Source organism: Kwoniella botswanensis, chromosome 2 (genome assembly GCF_036426115.1).
Source record: "Kwoniella botswanensis chromosome 2, complete sequence".
In the NCBI taxonomy this organism is placed as follows: Eukaryota; Fungi; Basidiomycota; class Tremellomycetes; order Tremellales; family Cryptococcaceae; genus Kwoniella; species Kwoniella botswanensis.
In genome coordinates, this window is record NC_088600.1 from 1,819,143 (window position 1) to 1,837,767 (window position 18,625).

General features: G+C 45.2%; 4 protein-coding genes across 4 annotated transcripts; 1 reads left to right on the forward strand and 3 right to left on the reverse strand.

Annotated features, from left to right (window-relative positions):
• Positions 1-318: 318 nt before the first annotated feature.
• L199_007577 (uncharacterized protein) lies at positions 319-4,991 on the reverse strand (the record flags this gene model as incomplete). The annotated part of the gene is made up of 8 exons (XM_064893266.1): positions 319-1,504; positions 1,569-1,755; positions 1,823-2,287; positions 2,349-2,528; positions 2,582-2,986; positions 3,066-3,418; positions 3,483-4,203; positions 4,265-4,991. 8 exons carry the CDS (start codon positions 4,989-4,991, stop codon positions 319-321), a joined length of 4,224 nt encoding a protein of 1,407 aa, XP_064749338.1.
• Positions 4,992-6,651: 1,660 nt separating this feature from the next.
• L199_007578 (uncharacterized protein) lies at positions 6,652-10,625 on the reverse strand (the record flags this gene model as incomplete). The annotated part of the gene is made up of 8 exons (XM_064893267.1): positions 6,652-6,766; positions 6,847-7,051; positions 7,163-8,039; positions 8,116-8,183; positions 8,270-8,345; positions 8,407-8,444; positions 8,501-9,845; positions 9,915-10,625. The coding sequence occupies 8 exons, from the start codon at positions 10,623-10,625 to the stop codon at positions 6,652-6,654; spliced, it is 3,435 nt and encodes a 1,144-aa protein (XP_064749339.1).
• A 477-nt stretch (positions 10,626-11,102) lies between these two features.
• L199_007579 (uncharacterized protein) lies at positions 11,103-11,991 on the forward strand (the record flags this gene model as incomplete). The annotated part of the gene is made up of 5 exons (XM_064893268.1): positions 11,103-11,183; positions 11,259-11,311; positions 11,448-11,583; positions 11,736-11,852; positions 11,920-11,991. The coding sequence occupies 5 exons, from the start codon at positions 11,103-11,105 to the stop codon at positions 11,989-11,991; spliced, it is 459 nt and encodes a 152-aa protein (XP_064749340.1).
• Positions 11,992-12,212: 221 nt separating this feature from the next.
• On the reverse strand, positions 12,213-18,274 carry L199_007580 (uncharacterized protein; the record flags this gene model as incomplete). Its single annotated transcript, XM_064893269.1, has 14 exons — positions 12,213-13,213; positions 13,272-13,341; positions 13,406-13,822; positions 13,866-14,134; positions 14,193-15,087; positions 15,137-15,537; positions 15,669-16,299; positions 16,355-16,543; positions 16,594-16,659; positions 16,719-16,923; positions 16,982-17,623; positions 17,696-17,817; positions 17,890-17,999; positions 18,076-18,274. 14 exons carry the CDS (start codon positions 18,272-18,274, stop codon positions 12,213-12,215), a joined length of 5,217 nt encoding a protein of 1,738 aa, XP_064749341.1.
• Positions 18,275-18,625: the final 351 nt, after the last annotated feature.

Below are 18,625 nucleotides of genomic sequence, written 5' to 3' on the forward strand. Positions count from 1 at the left end.
AAAAGCAAGCAATCATAACTATGAACTGTACTGATAGGAAATTGAGAAAAACTACTTGATAATCGATAGAAATGTGTGTTTGATTTCGTTTGATTTGATTTGAATTTTTTTGTATACAAATTGATTGATCGGAGCAAGCATAATAATCCGTTTTATTCTTATCCTACAAGAGCACAGTGAGCAGAGCAAAGATAAACAAAACAGAACGTAAAGCGGAAAACATTCCCTATGTAATGTTGTGAAAAGAGACGACTAAAACTAGTGTCGTAATATTGAACACATGAAAGTGATTTATCTTGAAGTGAAGTAACGATTTCGTTAGATATACTGTTCACTCGTCCCATCAGCCAGACCAGCTAGTCTAGCCCTTTCCTTCTCTCTCATCCTCTTCAATCTCCCTTCCTCCCTCTCCCAAATCTTATTCACTTCCTCTTCGGCTATCCCCTTGTTCTGCATTTTTGCAGATCCAAGACCTAAACCATCTTTAAGTTCTTCTTCTTTAACGCACAATTCAATCTTCCCACCTCCTCCAGAGGAACATTTAGATCTCGTCGAACTTCCACTTCCTCCACTTGAAGATCTACTTAAACCGATCGATCCTAATCCTGAGCCACCTCCTACTATACTGACCAGACCTAACGTTTCAAGGTTGGATAGTAGATCTCGATAATCCGATTCGGGCGATGGTGGGAAAGGCGAATGATCGTGTGATAATAAGTGACAATACGTAGTATACAAGTTCTGTACAGTCAATTCACCGATCAGGTTGGAAGAAGATTTCGAAGGTGTAAGCGGAGGTGTGATCTGTCCATTACTTGTAAAGATAGATGGACATCCATTCAATCCGTATTTCACCCTAGTCAAATAGACCAAAAGGGATACCAAGACCATTTTACCTTGGATCTGTACCGATCTGATTTTCTTACTTGTCGCACTACCGGTGCTGGAAGATGTCGATCCAGCGGCAGATTTCAGATGTTGGGTATAAGAAGTCAAAGCTTTCAGTATATGGGTAACGGCAATTTTGGTCATTGGGATTTCTTTTTTCTCTCCATTATCCGCTAGGGCCTGGTTGGATTTCTTTTTCAACCATTCGTTCTCGGCTAGAGTGATTGCTGAGCAGAGTACACCAAGACACATTCTCAGATCACCATTCTGAGCTTCGACCTTCTTAGTAAGGAGAGTGATGGCGGTAGGATCGATCTTGATGGCCTGTCCTCCGTTAGACATGGTAGCAGTTGCAGCGGCAATTCGAGATGAGACGATAGGTGCCATTTCACCCGCATTATAAGCTTTGAAAGGGAGGACCAAGGGTTGGGCGCTATCAGGTAGAACAAGTCGAGCTCGAAGTGTTAAATCGAGTGTATTGGAGATAGAGATAAGTTTGACGGTTGGCGAGAGTAAAGGAAGAGAGAAAAGCTTAGTGAGTAAGTGGGAAGTGGCTGGAGGTGCGATAGAAGGTGGTGGTGGCATGAGTGAATCAACCTCGTCGAGAATGATGAACCTAGAGATAGGCGAAAGGTGGTTAGTGGATAATCCCTTTCGATATCGAAGGAAGGGTGACATACACTTTAGAATCCGCCTGAGCGATAAAGTCCTTTACGTCTTTTTCGGTTTTCCCACAAATCAGCTCTTCACCCAACCTTCTCCAGATATCAGTGACTTTCAAACCCATACATCCCAATCCAACGACCTTCCAACCTTCTTCCGCCAACTCCCTTCCTAGAGCAGTGACCAGAGCGGTTTTACCTGTACCTGGTGGACCGGAGATATACATGCCCACATCAACATCGTTCCTGTTGGTCAGATACGATCTCAACACCTTTTTCTTCTTCTCGACCGATGATGACCTGATCGGTAGATGTGGATTCAGAGGTGGAAGACGAGAGTCGCAGATGAGCTTTGAGTTGTTTATATGGGTTCAATTTTATCTCTTTGTCTTCTGACATATCGACATCCTCGTCGGTTTCGGTTTTATCGCTATACACCCGCATGAGGTTGACGCGTTCGGTGGTGGACTTGATCTCCACGTCACGTAGGGAAGGGGAAGAAGGTGGTGGAGTAGGAGGAAGCACGGTCGATCGAGTGACTGGTCTAGCCTTGGTAGGGGTCTTATCGACGTCGAACTCGTCCTCGTCCTTGATGAGATCGAGAGGATCGGCCGAAGTGACCGAATCGAGTGAGGGGGTGATGGACGATGCTTGGGAAGGAGCGGGAGAAGGAAGACGCGCAGACCATGACGCAATGGAGGAAGCAGAAGATGAAGGAGCGAGTGAAGAGTGTCGACCTGTACGGCGATACTGTTAGCGAAAGAGAGAAGCAGAGGAATAACGAGATGTGGTACTCACCACTTGTCTCACTCCTCACACTGACAACACTGCCACTTCTTCCCCTCGATCTAGCTGAACCGGACATACTACCCCTACTTGATACTCTAGGTCTTTTCCTCTGCGAACCACCTTCCTGACCGCCAGAGCCGGAAGACGAATTCTCATTATTGTCCTTCCTCGGTGGGATATTCTCTTTCCCTTTCCGAACCTCTTTGAAGGTCCACCACCGCCCAGACCATCTTCGGGATCACCTTTTCCTGCTGGCCCGCTACCGCCACTTCCTCCTGCAATTGCCTTGAGTTGACTGGGCGAAGTGATAGATGGGGTAGATTGAGTACGCGTTAACATCCCGACCCTACTTGACCCTGAGCCAGAAGGGACAGCAAACGAGGTAGAAGAAGAGGAAGATGATGATGATGACATTGAGGTGAGACCGGATCTTCTAGTTGACATGTTGAACAGAGAGTTCGACCTGCCCAAACCGTTATTACGGGGTGGTGGTGGTTGAGTTGCTGACGATCGAGTCAATGGAGGTCGAGATGTGGTGGTGGTGGTGTCATTGTTGGTACCGGTGGTGGCTTGCCTTCTCGTATGAATTGAGGAGATGTTGGTATAGGTGCTTTCAGTTAGGGTAGGAATTTTGGTAGGGATCTCTTCTTATGCTAGGGGGTGGATTTCAACCATCGTCTTGAGTGATTGCTGAGCAGAGTACACCAAGACACATTCTCAGATCACCATTCTGAGCTTCGACCTTCTTAGTAAGGAGAGTGATGGCGGTAGGATCGATCTTGATGGCCTGTCCTCCGTTAGACATGGTAGCAGTTGCAGCGGCAATTCGAGATGAGACGATAGGTGCCATTTCACCCGCATTATAAGCTTTGAAAGGGAGGACCAAGGGTTGGGCGCTATCAGGTAGAACAAGTCGAGCTCGAAGTGTTAAATCGAGTGTATTGGAGATAGAGATAAGTTTGACGGTTGGCGAGAGTAAAGGAAGAGAGAAAAGCTTAGTGAGTAAGTGGGAAGTGGCTGGAGGTGCGATAGAAGGTGGTGGTGGCATGAGTGAATCAACCTCGTCGAGAATGATGAACCTAGAGATAGGCGAAAGGTGGTTAGTGGATAATCCCTTTCGATATCGAAGGAAGGGTGACATACACTTTAGAATCCGCCTGAGCGATAAAGTCCTTTACGTCTTTTTCGGTTTTCCCACAAATCAGCTCTTCACCCAACCTTCTCCAGATATCAGTGACTTTCAAACCCATACATCCCAATCCAACGACCTTCCAACCTTCTTCCGCCAACTCCCTTCCTAGAGCAGTGACCAGAGCGGTTTTACCTGTACCTGGTGGACCGGAGATATACATGCCCACATCAACATCGTTCCTGTTGGTCAGATACGATCTCAACACCTTTTTCTCTTCTTCTCGACCGATGATGACCTGATCGGTAGATGTGGATTCAGAGGTGGAAGACGAGAGTCGCAGATGAGCTTTGAGTTGTTTATATGGGTTCAATTTTATCTCTTTGTCTTCTGACATATCGACATCCTCGTCGGTTTCGGTTTTATCGCTATACACCCGCATGAGGTTGACGCGTTCGGTGGTGGACTTGATCTCCACGTCACGTAGGGAAGGGGAAGAAGGTGGTGGAGTAGGAGGAAGCACGGTCGATCGAGTGACTGGTCTAGCCTTGGTAGGGGTCTTATCGACGTCGAACTCGTCCTCGTCCTTGATGAGATCGAGAGGATCGGCCGAAGTGACCGAATCGAGTGAGGGGGTGATGGACGATGCTTGGGAAGGAGCGGGAGAAGGAAGACGCGCAGACCATGACGCAATGGAGGAAGCAGAAGATGAAGGAGCGAGTGAAGAGTGTCGACCTGTACGGCGATACTGTTAGCGAAAGAGAGAAGCAGAGGAATAACGAGATGTGGTACTCACCACTTGTCTCACTCCTCACACTGACAACACTGCCACTTCTTCCCCTCGATCTAGCTGAACCGGACATACTACCCCTACTTGATACTCTAGGTCTTTTCCTCTGCGAACCACCTTCCTGACCGCCAGAGCCGGAAGACGAATTCTCATTATTGTCCTTCCTCGGTGGGATATTCTCTTTCCCTTTTCCGAACCTCTTTGAAGGTCCACCACCGCCCAGACCATCTTCGGGATCACCTTTTCCTGCTGGCCCGCTACCGCCACTTCCTCCTGCAATTGCCTTGAGTTGACTGGGCGAAGTGATAGATGGGGTAGATTGAGTACGCGTTAACATCCCGACCCTACTTGACCCTGAGCCAGAAGGGACAGCAAACGAGGTAGAAGAAGAGGAAGATGATGATGATGACATTGAGGTGAGACCGGATCTTCTAGTTGACATGTTGAACAGAGAGTTCGACCTGCCCAAACCGTTATTACGGGGTGGTGGTGGTTGAGTTGCTGACGATCGAGTCAATGGAGGTCGAGATGTGGTGGTGGTGGTGTCATTGTTGGTACCGGTGGTGGCTTGCCTTCTCGTATGAATTGAGGAAGATGAATTACGTGTGATAGGTGGTGTGGGAGTTGCAGTGGGAGTAGGAGTAGGCGTAGGGGTATCGTCTTCTTGTGATGAAGGGGGAGTGATGGGTGTATCAATATCATCTTGACGGGATCGTTTGGTACCTCCTGCCATATTGGGTGATAGATAGAAGGGATTAAGGGTAAAAGAGACAAGTAGATTGAGACAAGGTGAAAATCCGTTTTACAAAGATAGCAAACAGCAACAAGAACGAACGATGAGTATCAAATGGTCATACAGAGTACAGAGAGAGTTGATCTATGGGAAGGAGTGAGTGAGATGAAGCAATAGTACGTAGCAAGATTAAATGACGACGCGAATTATGAGAGAAGGGAGACAAGGAAGAGCGGGCAGAGCGTAAGAAAAAAGATTGTTTCGTTGTTTTCCCCTGTAGTTGTGTGATTGTGCGTTTCTGTGTGTATGATTCTGAACTGTGATTCTACAAGTGACTGATGAACGATGAGAGTGAAGAGGTGGATGAGGGTCACCGTGCGATGCTGGTGTTGTTGAAGGAAAAGTAATGTTGTACACTGACCAACCATGTAATGTTCTGTGTGGTCGCGTAAATGAAGTAATTGTGAACGAGGCTTGAAGGTGATGATTCTAAGGGTAACCACGAATCTAATGTTCATGTTCATCAGAATCCCACCTCCACCTGTTGCTACTTCCTATTGAATTCTCAGGAACAGCTTTCCAGTGGTACAAGAATTCGCGGAAATGTCAGTCGCGTCTCTGCTGTGCCCTGAATCCATCATGTACTCATTTGTTCCATTCGATTGATCATGGCCCATCCGTTGATCGGTGGGATCTGCGGGTGGTATCGTACATAGTCAACATACATAGGTATCTTCGTGTGTCGTGTGTAGATAGATATATGGATGAAAACTACGCGCTATACAGAGGTCTATCAGTATATATATGTCCATATGCTATGCTATACCTTTATGTATCTACGTTATAATCATAGCGCAGTGATCATTTCCGATTCCTAAGTTCTGGGTATCTTAGCTCTATTTAGTTTCAAACGATACAATCTTATATTCCCGTCATTCAATCATTCAACACGCCATCAGAACTTTGCAACCTTCGGGTGACACCGAGTCAAGTACAGCTTAACATCTCTCATTATTGCATCATCTTACCTTATCATCAAGTCTCGGTCTGAGGCGATCTGTTCTTTCATACATCTATAAATTCAACGTAATGCAAATAACACAATGAGATCTCGGAAGGCTATGTATGTTCGAAACGCAACTTCAAATAGTATCGTCATTTGAAACGATAAGAAGTTCCGTGTGGTATTGTATGCGTAACTTATGATTCTCGTAAACTGCACGTCCTGTGCGAGTATCACTTGTCGCGGAATATTGAGAATGGATTCCCGAAAAACGGTACGATAGGGGTATGTATATCAGTGAGAGTACGATATACGGCCTGGAACACCATCAGCGTATGCACGTAAAATTATCGTCACACAAGATATTCAGATATTCAGATATTCAGATTCACCCAATTGGCCGTTTGAAAGATGAGTGAGTCTGCCAATTGTGCCAATCGGCTCAGTCGATTTGCTCGATCATTCGATGGCATCTTATCACCCTGCGTCGCGATACGATATGCTCATCGTCATCCACACATTACCGTTATATTGCATTCCCGATTCCAATCTCAATCCCAAGTAATATCAATCAAACAAGATTATACGGTGTATTATTATAATATTGATAGCAGGAATTACAGATTGTCGTATAGTATCACTCCATACTAATTGCATTTAGATAGCTCTTCCCACTATTGGCAATTCACTGATCAGTCCAAATTTCAACTTATCTTCATCTATCAACCATCTTCCTTCTACATATTTCGCCTTGATGAGATCTGTTATTCGACTACGATCAAGGCATCAGCATCAGCATGGTACTTGAAATGCAAATCATTTAAGATAAGAGAAAATACCTCAGCAACTCACTCATCTCCTACCCTCCCACCTTCCCAAGTGCTCTCCCAAACTTCATTACCCCTTTCATTCCCCCACTGTCTAGCCAACTCAATCATCTCGGGAGTCCAAAGGTCAAGATCGACCGAACGAGGTTTGGATATATGTGTACCCAACGATCGGTGGATCCCACAACATCTTATACATATGAACATGACCATGGGTGTATCGCGGAGGCCTATGAGTAAGTCAGGTTAGGACCGCAACAGAGCAGCAAAGGAGTCGTGCAGCTGAGGATGTCATCGATGAATTGTAATGGGTATAGGAACGAAAATGATGGATCACTCACTGATAGTTGCCCATCTACTACTCTTCATTCCCTTTCCACAATCCGCACATTTCCTATTCCCATCCAAATCTGCAATCCTCCTCAACTCCTTCATATCTAACCCTCCTTCTTGAGCGGGGGAAGCATCTTGCGATTTGGATCTGTTCATGGGCTCCCCGCCAGACTCACTCGCGTGATATCCCGATCGTGAAGGATGCGTGGGTTTTCTAACAGCTTCAGATTTGACTCTTCTCTTCACACTATTCGGACTATCTTCCCTCGATGTAAAAGTAGAAGGTATATCACCAAGCCCTAATCCCATACCGGCCATCTCCAATACACGATTTTCAATCTCTCCGTCAGCCCATGATCCCTTTTCACCATCTTGCGTTGGGGTAGGGATAGGGTTGGTCTTAGGTCTAGAAGATATCGGTACTGGCGGAGGAGGCATAATGAATTTATCGATTTCAGGAGTAGACAGAGGTAAACTAGTCCTACTTCCAGCTTTACCAAAAACAGGTCGAGGTAAATCCAATTCACCTCCCAATGAATTCCTATGTCCTCCGTTATTCCCACTAACCACATTTGATAACTTCTCTCCAGACTGTTTGAGCATTTTCTTCAAGCTGGTCTTACGTGTTCTTTTCTCCATTGATGAATCGGGAGTACTGTGTTCAGTAGGTGTAGGAGGCATCGATCGTCTTCCATTAGGAGGTATAGGAAATCCCAAACCGATGGCTCGGCTATTGAATCCCAATCCGAGTTTACCCCTGGCTGGTAAAGCGTGATCATCCAATGATCCTGAGACGGTACGTAGTTTCGATGCGTCGAATGTGCGAACGGAGGAAGTTCCGTTGATACATGATTCAATGGCGTTGCATATCGCATAAAGCCATAGCTAAGTGGTGTGAAATCAGCTCGATTGATGTCTGATTCTGCGTACACATGCAGAACCATCATGACGATGCACTCACTTTCATTTCGGTTTCAGAAGTAGCTTGGTACAAACGTCTGCCTTGAGACGGCGTAACAATCTCAAAAACTGACCAGAAGATACAAACATGAGCTCTGTGAACAGTTTTCGACACATGCTATCAAGCTCACCAAAGCGTCTATCCGTTCCTCTACCTTCTCTGACACTCGCGAACTTCAGATCAATCACCGCATGAGCACCTTCAGGAACACCCGTCTTGTTATCGCGGTACTACCATAGCAGGAGTCGATGTCAGCTGATCACCCTTCAAAACTGTTTATGTATAGCTCACCTCGTATATCCTCGAATGATCCAATACCACCCAAAATTCTGTATTGTCATCAGTTATCTAATCCATAACATCATCAAAGGGGGATATCACTCACTCTCCCATTTGCCCTTCGCACCACCAGCTTTATTCAGTCCCTCCCAGCTACCCAATCCCCAAAGTACACCTTCCTTCTTCCTTCCCGCCTCTTCCCTTCTTTCATCTTCATCCCCACCAGCTCCCATTCCACCTACACCACCGACACCGACAGAAGGTCGTGCACTATCTACACTATGTCTCACCATATCTCTATCAGAAGTCAACAATCTCAAATCAGGTGAGCTGTCAGTGGGGATCGGCGGTACAGGGCATTGATTTGACGCTATAAATGGCGAGACGTAATCTGTCCCAGTGGGCATCTGAACACTATGCCTTGAAGGTAATCTAGGTCTGGGCGAAGTCTCTTTGGCAAGAGGTAAAGGTGGAGTTGGAGTAGACGAAGGAGCAGAATTGGATGAATGGGGAGGTCCAGGTATTTCAGGATGAGTATGTAATTTATCTGTTCCCGGGGTAGTGCCATCCTCTGTAGTTTTCCTTCGTATAGGCGCAGGAGCACTGAGTTCCCCTCTTCCATACCCACCATCAAGACTTATTCTAGATAATCTCTCGCCAGTACCAGTACCAGTACCCAATTGCGTAGACAGAGCGTTCGAGCTAGTAGATGGCGTGAGGAAATCTCTTAGTCTGCCTCCGACTGAACGATGGATCTTGTGCATCTTCTTTCCTTTCTTATGTTCGATACCGGCAGATGACACCGGGGTGATCGCGTTGAACTCGCTAAATCTAGATGAAGTATATTCGTCAGGCGATGATACACCTAAATCATTTTGACGCTGAATCACCTCATCTTCCAGTACCTGAGTTTGATGATTTCTCTCTGCCCAAGCTTTCAGTAATTCCGAGCGAGTCTTGGCAAGCTGAGTTAAGGAGATCGACAGAGTCGATTTGAGGTAATCGGAGCCGGATGGTGGGGGAGAATGACGAGATAACAAATGAGCGGGATTTCCGGTGTTAGTTGGTGCAGTCGAAGCTCTCTGTCGGGAAGGTGGTGTTCCTCCTCCTTCATCATCCATATCTTTCCGTCCGGGAGTTTCGCCCAGTAGACCGCCCACCCAGCCATATAAGCCTACTAGCAGATCCAAACACCCGATCGAGCTTGGCGGGACAGCGTATAGCAGCGTGGAATGATGGTTATATCGGGCCAGATCCCATTGAGCATGTCTAACAGCCTGGGCCATATCGGTTGGCGCAGCCGGATTATGCGATGAGGTGGATGCAGAGGAAGAAGCGGAGGTGTTGGAGTTGAGTTGGGTTTGAGATGATGGTCCCGCTAGAGTGGATCCTTGAGTAGTCTGAGGTGATAGGTAGACAGATGTCTGGTGGTAGAACTGTTTTGCGATGTTCTATGTACCACCCATAAGAGCAATTTAGCTTCTCGTTGAATGCTGAACTTTTGAATTAGGACCACTCACATCGAATCTAGCTTGTGCACCACCACCGGCCAATCCCTGTCTTTTCAATTCTACCTTTATAGCTTTCAGCCCATTCTCAACCCAAACTTCTCGATCTTCCCTCTCCCTCTTTCTCCTTTCTTTACTGACCTTCCTTATCCCTCCCTCAGGATCCCACACGCTTCCCTTCGCCTGAAGGCCATATCCATTCTCCAACCATCTGCCTAAATCACCCAGGGCAGCGAACAAATCGTCTTCCGCTCGTTCTAGCTGTTCCGCCAAGGCTGCTACGACCGATGCGGAATTCAAGACCGATTTGGATAATCGCTTGAGAGTGGATGTCGAATGTTCCAAAGCGGAGAGCGTTGAACGTAGGAGTAAAGAATCTGGTAGAGGCTGTACTGGTACAAGTACGTTCAGCTTACTTGATGAGACAGGTGAAGCTGAGTTGAGGGTTGAGGGTGATGTTATTGATGGACCGGATATGGGTGAAGTCATGATTTGTTCATTTGGGAAAGTAGGTGTGACATATGAAGCTGAAGCTGGGGCTCTATATGAAGAGGAAGATGAGACTGATTCGCCTGTACCGAGGAATGATGACGCGGGAGTAGGAGGTGAAGGGGGTGGTCGTAGTCCAGCATCATCTGCTATTGATGAGAAAGAGAGAGGTGATGGTTGTCTCGGCGCCGGCAGGACAGGAGGGGAAGGGAATGGTACGTTGCTCGAAGGCATGACGCCTTGTCTGATCGGTAGACTATATCGATAGATAGGAGCAGACTCCCATACGTGGTGGTAGACGGTGTTGTTGATGCTATTGTTGATGTTGTGAGATGCTCTTCTTCTGCCTCTGCTTTCCTCTTTAAACCTGAGACACTAACACTCGCACACACAGTCAAAACAACAGAACAGAACAGTCGCACAGACCACCACCACTTCCGACGGAGATGAACATGTGACTTGGACTGTATCACGTGCTCACCACGAGTCATCTCTGTTTGCTCAGATTTTTCAACAGATGACGCTGGTACATGCTACCGAAGTCTTTCTTTTTTCAACAACATCAATCCTCAGTGCTTCACTTATTGCATATAAAAACGACTACATTGGTCTGGAACCAGAACATCTGCAAGCTTACAAGCTCTGATATACTCCACCCAAACACCATCTATCCATTTTTCCCCCAAAACATAGCGAAAGAAAATCGTCAATATGGATTTCGACGCTGAGACAGCTGGTAACAACCCAGAGATCGAGATGCAATTTGCAGTCAAGACAGTCGAGCATTTAGAGGTGGGTCACACCGTAGAGAGATATGTGGCTCTGATTATAGCATATCGGTACTGATGATGGCCTTTTGGTATTAAGGCATATGAGAAATTGTTATGTGGTATCCCACCAAGTAAAATAAAATTCACCCCGTGAGTATTTCAGCATTCTTCGCAAGGGGATGAACCTTTGATCAATATATGGGGTCAAGGAAAAAATAGACAGGGATTTGTGGATATCCAAATCAGACATTGGTCAAATACTGACGATTACTCTCAATTGCTATAGGATTGATGAAGAATTGTACGGTAATCTCCTTGATGAATTCCCGGAACTTAAATTCGAAGATAATCTCAGAGTGTTAGACGAAGAAGCCATGAAGTCGCCGCAGGGTAAAGAGAGATGGAGGAAATTCATAATGCCCGTGAGTGTTGTGCACAATCTATTGTGACCAGTTGTTGAGTTCATCATCACCTCATCTATCCATCTTTCCATCTTTTCATTCCCTCCATCTCACTTCCAGACCAAGTACAAATTCAGATACAGATATACTGATTCGTATCTAATGGGGTGTAGTACGAGAAAAGAGTGACAGATTATAATTTCGGGACTTTGATCAGAAGAAGATCCGACGAGTTGTATTCCGAGGAAAATTCAGTATTAGTCACAAGAGTTCAATTCTACGCTCTTGAGGTGAGACCGACCCACTCCTTCCACATCAAGCTCACAAAAGCTAATTTTTCATATACCTGTATAATAGATCGCAAGGAACAAAGCTGGATTGAACGATAAGATATATAACGAAGCTCAGGCAAAGAAGAACAAGGCGTAGGCGTAGCGAGTCCAATGAGGAAAGTGGTATACCATAAACAACACATAACATATAATACATACCCCTTACTCCCAAGTCGGGAAATAGACAAAGTCACAAGGTAGATGCATACATACAACATATTTTATATCAAGTATACTGGATATATCATTACTTTACAATACAAAAACCCAGATCTCCGTATCCATGATACTCAAATAATGAAATGGGTGATTAGCTAGTTAATCAACCTGGGACGATCTCCTTCTACCTCTCGGTGCCTTTCCACCCGTTCCTCTCGTACTCTTCCCTCCTACACTTTTCCTCGCAGTCGCAGTAGCTTTCGCCGGTGCTTTCCCACTCGTAGAAGGCCTTCTACCAGCTGTTGACGTAGACGTAGTCCTAGGTCGTTTTGCAGGTTGATGTTTTACTTCGACTACTTCCGCGTCTTCTTCGTCATCTGAATCATCCTCGTCAGAAGAGGAATTATCTTCGATCGAAATTGGATCCTTGTTTGACCCAGCTCCAATTCCTTTCCCTTTCGGTTTGGTGCTTGATTTAGTAGGCGAGGTTTGTGATCTGGTTGATATCCTTCTCTTCTTACTTGCCGAAAGTGATGCAGCCAAGGGAATCTCAACTTCCAAATCATCATCATCAGAAGCAACATTTGGTTGAGCCAATCCCAATTCCTCTGAATTGTTAAATAACAACGTAGATCTCTGTCTTTCGAATAAGCTCTCATTGAATCCATCTCCAAGTGTACGTTCCGAAGCGTAATCTTCCCATGGTAAGTTCCCTTCTTCTTCTCCTTCATCCTGATCATGCTCCTCATCTTCTTCTTGATCATTATCGGAGGGGATTTTCCAATGATTCGCAATGTTAGGTAAACAATCTCTAGTAAATTTAGGATTAAACAACCCCATCGATATTGATGACGTATCTTTGATACTGGATTTATTGACCAGATATAAATCCTGATGATTAGGTTTCTTAGGAATCGGGTTAATCTGTTCGAATAATTCCCATCGTCTCTCCTCCATCGTCAATGCTGAATCTAAATTATGTCCATTACCTTCATCTTCGGTGGAAGATGCTAACAATGCCATATTTCGTTTTAGGGGCGATAAGTGCGGTAAAGCACTTGCCAAGATAGATTTTGATGACAGGATATTTTGAACGTTGGAAGAAGTGGTTTCGCCAAGTAAGGCGGTCTGACAGGATATCCTGGATTGAGGTGGTGTACCTTAAATTCCACATCAGCCTCAGTATGCTAAACATTTTCAAGAGTAGGTGTTACTCACTATCGATGATATACGATAACATGTCAGACATCGTCTGAGCAGACGCCTCATCCAATACATCATGACATGACTGAGAAGAAGCTCCAGCATCAGCATCATCATAGATCAGCCATTAGAAGAGGGGAGTAACTCACCAGCATGATTTTGAAGAACCCTACCGCTAAATTGGGAAAATTCGGTTTCGGTGTCGTAGGCGAATTCGACTCAATCACCAGTAAACCTAAGGTAAATTTCAAAAGGTCCAAAGCTATTTTCAACAATTCACCAGGTTGAGGTGGTGTCGAGATATCATGATGAATCACCAAATCATTATCTGATAATTGTCTTTCGATCGATTGTAATGCCACAGTCAGCAAATCCAATAATTTATGTCTTGCCGATAATATTGTATTTTCATTTATAGGATTGGAAGATCCTTGATGAAAGGTACTGTCCAAGATTCTTAATATCTGTTGGATACTTTTGATATGTTCTTCTAAATGATTTTGAGTTTCTGCTCCAATCGCTTGACTGAGTAAATTCGATAACCTATCTAAACCAGCTACGAGGATCTACACTCCATCAGTTTCAGTTGTTCCACAAGCTCAAACTCACTTCTTGAGTAACAACACTGTCCATCCCTCTGAATGCTTCGCATAGTAGGTCCGTATCGTCCGCAGTAGCTGCCCTATCCAACGTAGCTAATACCTGACGATGTAACGTTTGTCGAGCTTCTGCCACATCTTCACCATTGTTGATTCGAGTCGACAAACCTTTGAAATCAGATCGCATCTCAAGTACGATTCTGGTCCATCTCCAAGCACTCAATCGAGCAGTATTGTCAAAGGTCGTCACGCGAGATTTGCTTGCAGGTGTAGATGCATCTACCAGACACATCAGTAAACGTATACATGTTTGATAAACGCCTAAGATTGTACTCACTCGGCGGTTTCTCCGACATAACCAATTTCAATGTATCTTCCATACCAGCTTCCAATCCATGACAAGAAGATGGTTTGCTCCATTCTGTGGATAAGAAAGTATCTTTAAGCACGCTGAGATTTCTAAAGGCAGCAGTCTTGAATTCAGCTGTCATAGCTAGGCAACGCAGCAAGGATGATATGAGCGAGTTTGTATTTTCCGATAACATAGCACTTTTTTGTAGGACAACAAGTAGAGGGAGATGTCGAATTAGGTTTTGCACAGAGGTGCCGCAAAAGACTGCTTGGCGACAGGCGAGTACGATAAGAGAATGGGTAGGTATGGAAGGAGGTAGTGTGGATACAAGCGGAGGGGATACTAGTAATTGTGATGCGACATTGATACAATTGGTCACCGCTTGTATCTGTTTGCTGGATAACCGTCGACGAGGGGTGAGGATGATTGATGAGGCATATTTCCATATTGGATAGATCAGCCTTTCCAGTAGTGTCGAGGTCGTGACACATCGCTTCACGACCAATTCTAACAGTATATGACTGATCAATAGACCTGATCGCTTCCCGAACATATCGACCAGAGCAGCAGGCGGCAAGCTATCTAACCAGGCTGATATGACGGATTCTAGATGATCTCGAACGTCTTTACAGACACTAAAACTATGTGATGTGACTACTCGAAGTGTTGCGTCGTATGATACATGTGACGAAGGATGTTGGACATGTTCAATGATCGTCGACCACCATTGAGTCGACCAATTACCGAAAGATCCATGTCTAACAAAGAGTTTAGGGGCGAGAGCTGCGGCACTCTCCTCTTTCCCAGACGAAAGCATGTGTTGCATCCCGTGAAGACTTTCTTTGAATTCAAGCTTCGCCGGTAAGTCTTGGTAGGGTGACTACACAGAAACGAATCAGCACGTAATTGCTTAGATAATGGTTACCCACCTTCGGCAATTCCGATTGTATGAGTCTCACTTCATCCTCCTCATCCGGTGTCAATCTACCTTTCTTGACTAGATAATCTAAGAGTTCCAATGTTCTCAGATGGTGTCTGCCCTGAGTTTGTAAGGTATGATATCGATCCAACAACTTATCACCAAGTCTCGACCAACCGTCCATCGCGGTCCATACGTCCGCATCCCTCCTAACGATATCAATGATCACATCAAGTACCTCCTTATCCTCTGAATCTTGAAGAGCCCGAATGATGAAATCCGCCATAGTCGCGTACCCTCGACAGGTTCGGAAGACCTGCATGATTCGAGAGAAGGTGGACGCGTCCATTGGAGGTGTTTGATGGTCGCCTCGTAGGTATCTCCCAGCTTCAGGAGCAAGCCAAAATCTAGCTTGGACGTATAGATATCTAGTCATTTTGGTCGAGCAAGGTATCTGATAGTCGATAACATCGCGAAGAGCGGCACTATTCTTGTATATTCCTACCATCAATCAGCATGATAATATCGAATTATTGACTCACTTTTGCCGAATACCTCTGGGACGTATTCCATCGCTTCATCTCTGAATTGATCCATCAAAGTATCTTCTTCTGTATCTTCCCTTATCTTACTCTCATGATCATCTCCACATAAAGCGATTCTTCGTTGCTGAACTAGGTCTTTGGCAACTGCGAATATTGGCATAGCCTTGAGCAAGGCTAAATGATGTGATGGTGACAGTCCTGCTACTTGACTTCTAGCTGTTCGACCTTTTGCAATGAGTGTCTGAAGATATCTGCCGTACGAGAACATGCCTTGTCGAGTTATCTCTCCAATAGTGATTCCAATAGCTTGCACATTTTCGTCTTTCCGAGCTGCAGCAGACGTATCTAGCCATTTGTACAATATTGGAAACAGATCAATGATGTGCGGGTTGGCTTGCTTCGCTTGGTGTTCTTCGTGTTGATCGTGCCAATGTTTCAGCAGGGTATATACGGCGTAAGGTCGATGGCTACCGAGTTGGAATAGACCCATAGCCCAGTTAAGAAGTATGAATACCTTGTCCTCGAGTCGTGATAAATCAGGCGCAGTATTTATGGGCGAAGATGTACCGTCAAAGAAAGACCGCGTCAGTTCAAGCATATTGGTGTCTTCGCAGATGGAGTCGAGTTTCTGCAAAGTAAAAACATGAGCAATAAATTGAACTGAATTGGGTTTATTGACTTGCCTGCATTTCTGCCATCTGCTGACGTCTAGGACTAGAAGACCTCTCGTCCACATTTATTCTGAACCATAAAGCTTCGTTCCGTATCCTGATGCTAGGTCGTTGTTCGGGTAATATCGTAGTTAATAGTTCCGAATGCAATTTCCAGGTCATAGGGCTCAATAGTATTTCTTGATTGGCTTCGCACAATGACTACGGACAGGATCAGCTGGATATATGATTCACAGTCACAGCTGACTGACCTTGATAATGGAAGTAAGCATAAAATTGACCTTGATTAATGAGCCTGATGCAGGCGAAGCTCGAATCTGCAAGATCTTGCACCATAAGCCAATGATCCGATTGAGAATCGATAAATCTCACTCACCTCTTTGAGCTTTTCACAAGCGTTTCTAACGCACTGTCGAGCATTACAAAGATGTTTAGTCACATCCCCCAGATACTCTCCTATCAGCTGGGCAAGAAAACCTAATTGAGCTAGATTTGCGTATCCTAAGAAATCCGCCATCCAGCCACTGAGTAGACGGGATGACAGAAGTTGGCGCCGATGCAGTTTTCGCATGAGTTGGGTGCTATTTGAAAGTATCAGTACAATATTATAGCGGCCGACACGGTCATAGGTCAACGCACCTGTAATCCCACTTGGACAACCATCTACTCCTCAGTTTCTCATCGCCTAATACTCCCCCAGATGATTTCGGAGGTGGTACACCAGGTTTCGCCACGTTTGTTTTAGGGTTGTTATTTGGTAAAGACAGTTGACCAAGTTGGACTCTCAACCAGGATATAAAGGTATTGGTGAATTCCTGAGTATACCAATCATTGCTTGATACCTGTAGAGTAGGTGTGGAATTGATGGTGGTAGTCGAAGAAGGGGTGGGTGCTGCAGGACTGACGCCTACAGGTGTGTTCGGGGTTGCATTTGTGTTTTGGTGATGTTGAGGTTGGGGCTGAGTTCTACTTCTATGAGCTGAAATTTCATTGGATCCTAAAACTCGTATGAACCACAATGCCCTATCTAAAGGTATGGGATCGGAGAGGATTTTGGCATTGTTGTTACTTCCACTGGGTGTTCTATTATGTCCTGGTCCCATAGGTCCAATATTAGGTGAGAACATTGAATCAAGTAATTCGATTCCCTTGAATCCATGCGGGACAGGTGTCCTCATTAACTTGTATAAAGGGACATTCGGATTAGCCAAGTCGTTGAGGAATTGGAGTCGTTTGGTATCGTTGTAAGTGACTCGGACAGGTATACGGAAGGACCTTTCACTATTACCCATAAACGAATTTTAGCTGAATTATTTTGATGGGCAACGGAATTGGATTTGGATACAGGCTTACCCAATTTTAGGCATCATCTCTTGCCTTTTCTCGATGAGCTCTTTCCCTAGATTTTGAAGTAGATTTAATCCTCCTGACGTTAGGTGATTATGTATCGGGCCATGCATGGAGAACACCTCGGCCTGATGTATTTCCAAAGATCAGCTACCTCAGTAGTTTCGCTTGAAACCAGTTTCATATGTCGTTTGACTCACCCCAACAGCAATAAAATTCCTCCCTGCAAAACCATTCTTGACATTTTCTTCTGTCAACACATCTTCAGGTTGATCAAATCCAGGTCTAGAAGGGTAGAAATCGGGATAACCTATTATTTTAAAAGCCTGCCATCAGCTTGCAGGGTCCTTCTCAAATAAGCGTCAAGGTAAAGATCATTGACATACCGAGATCCACACGAGAATTCAATACAGTCCTCCATTTGGGAGGATGAAAATCCTCTATATCCGCATCGTCCAGCAATACTTTCGGAGCATGTATATTCGGTCTGGACGGTAGGTTGGGTCGGTGTGTCCTTGGTGTTTTGGAAGAAATCGATGGAGCGTATGGGTTTACTCCTGGTGGATATCGATTATGAGTTGGCATCGCTCAGAGCAGAGCAATGGAGGGAGAGGGAGCTGGTCCTGAGCTATTTATCGAGCATATGAGTGAGTGAGATGCGAGGTGTGTACAAGGTGGTGAGGTAGAGGTGAAATAGGTGGATGGATATAGGCTCAAAAGAGGAGATATGAATGGGTATTACCTTTACCTCCACCTTTCACCGTAGACATGCTCCGAGGTCCGAGCGCATCATGATCATACGAGTAAGTGAACGCACCTCTCGATCACTCGCTCGACATCATTCATCTCTCCGTCCTGTATACTCGCTTCACCACGCGAAAACAGACTATACATTACAGAGACACAGAGGTCAGCCCACAAGGACGACCAATACCA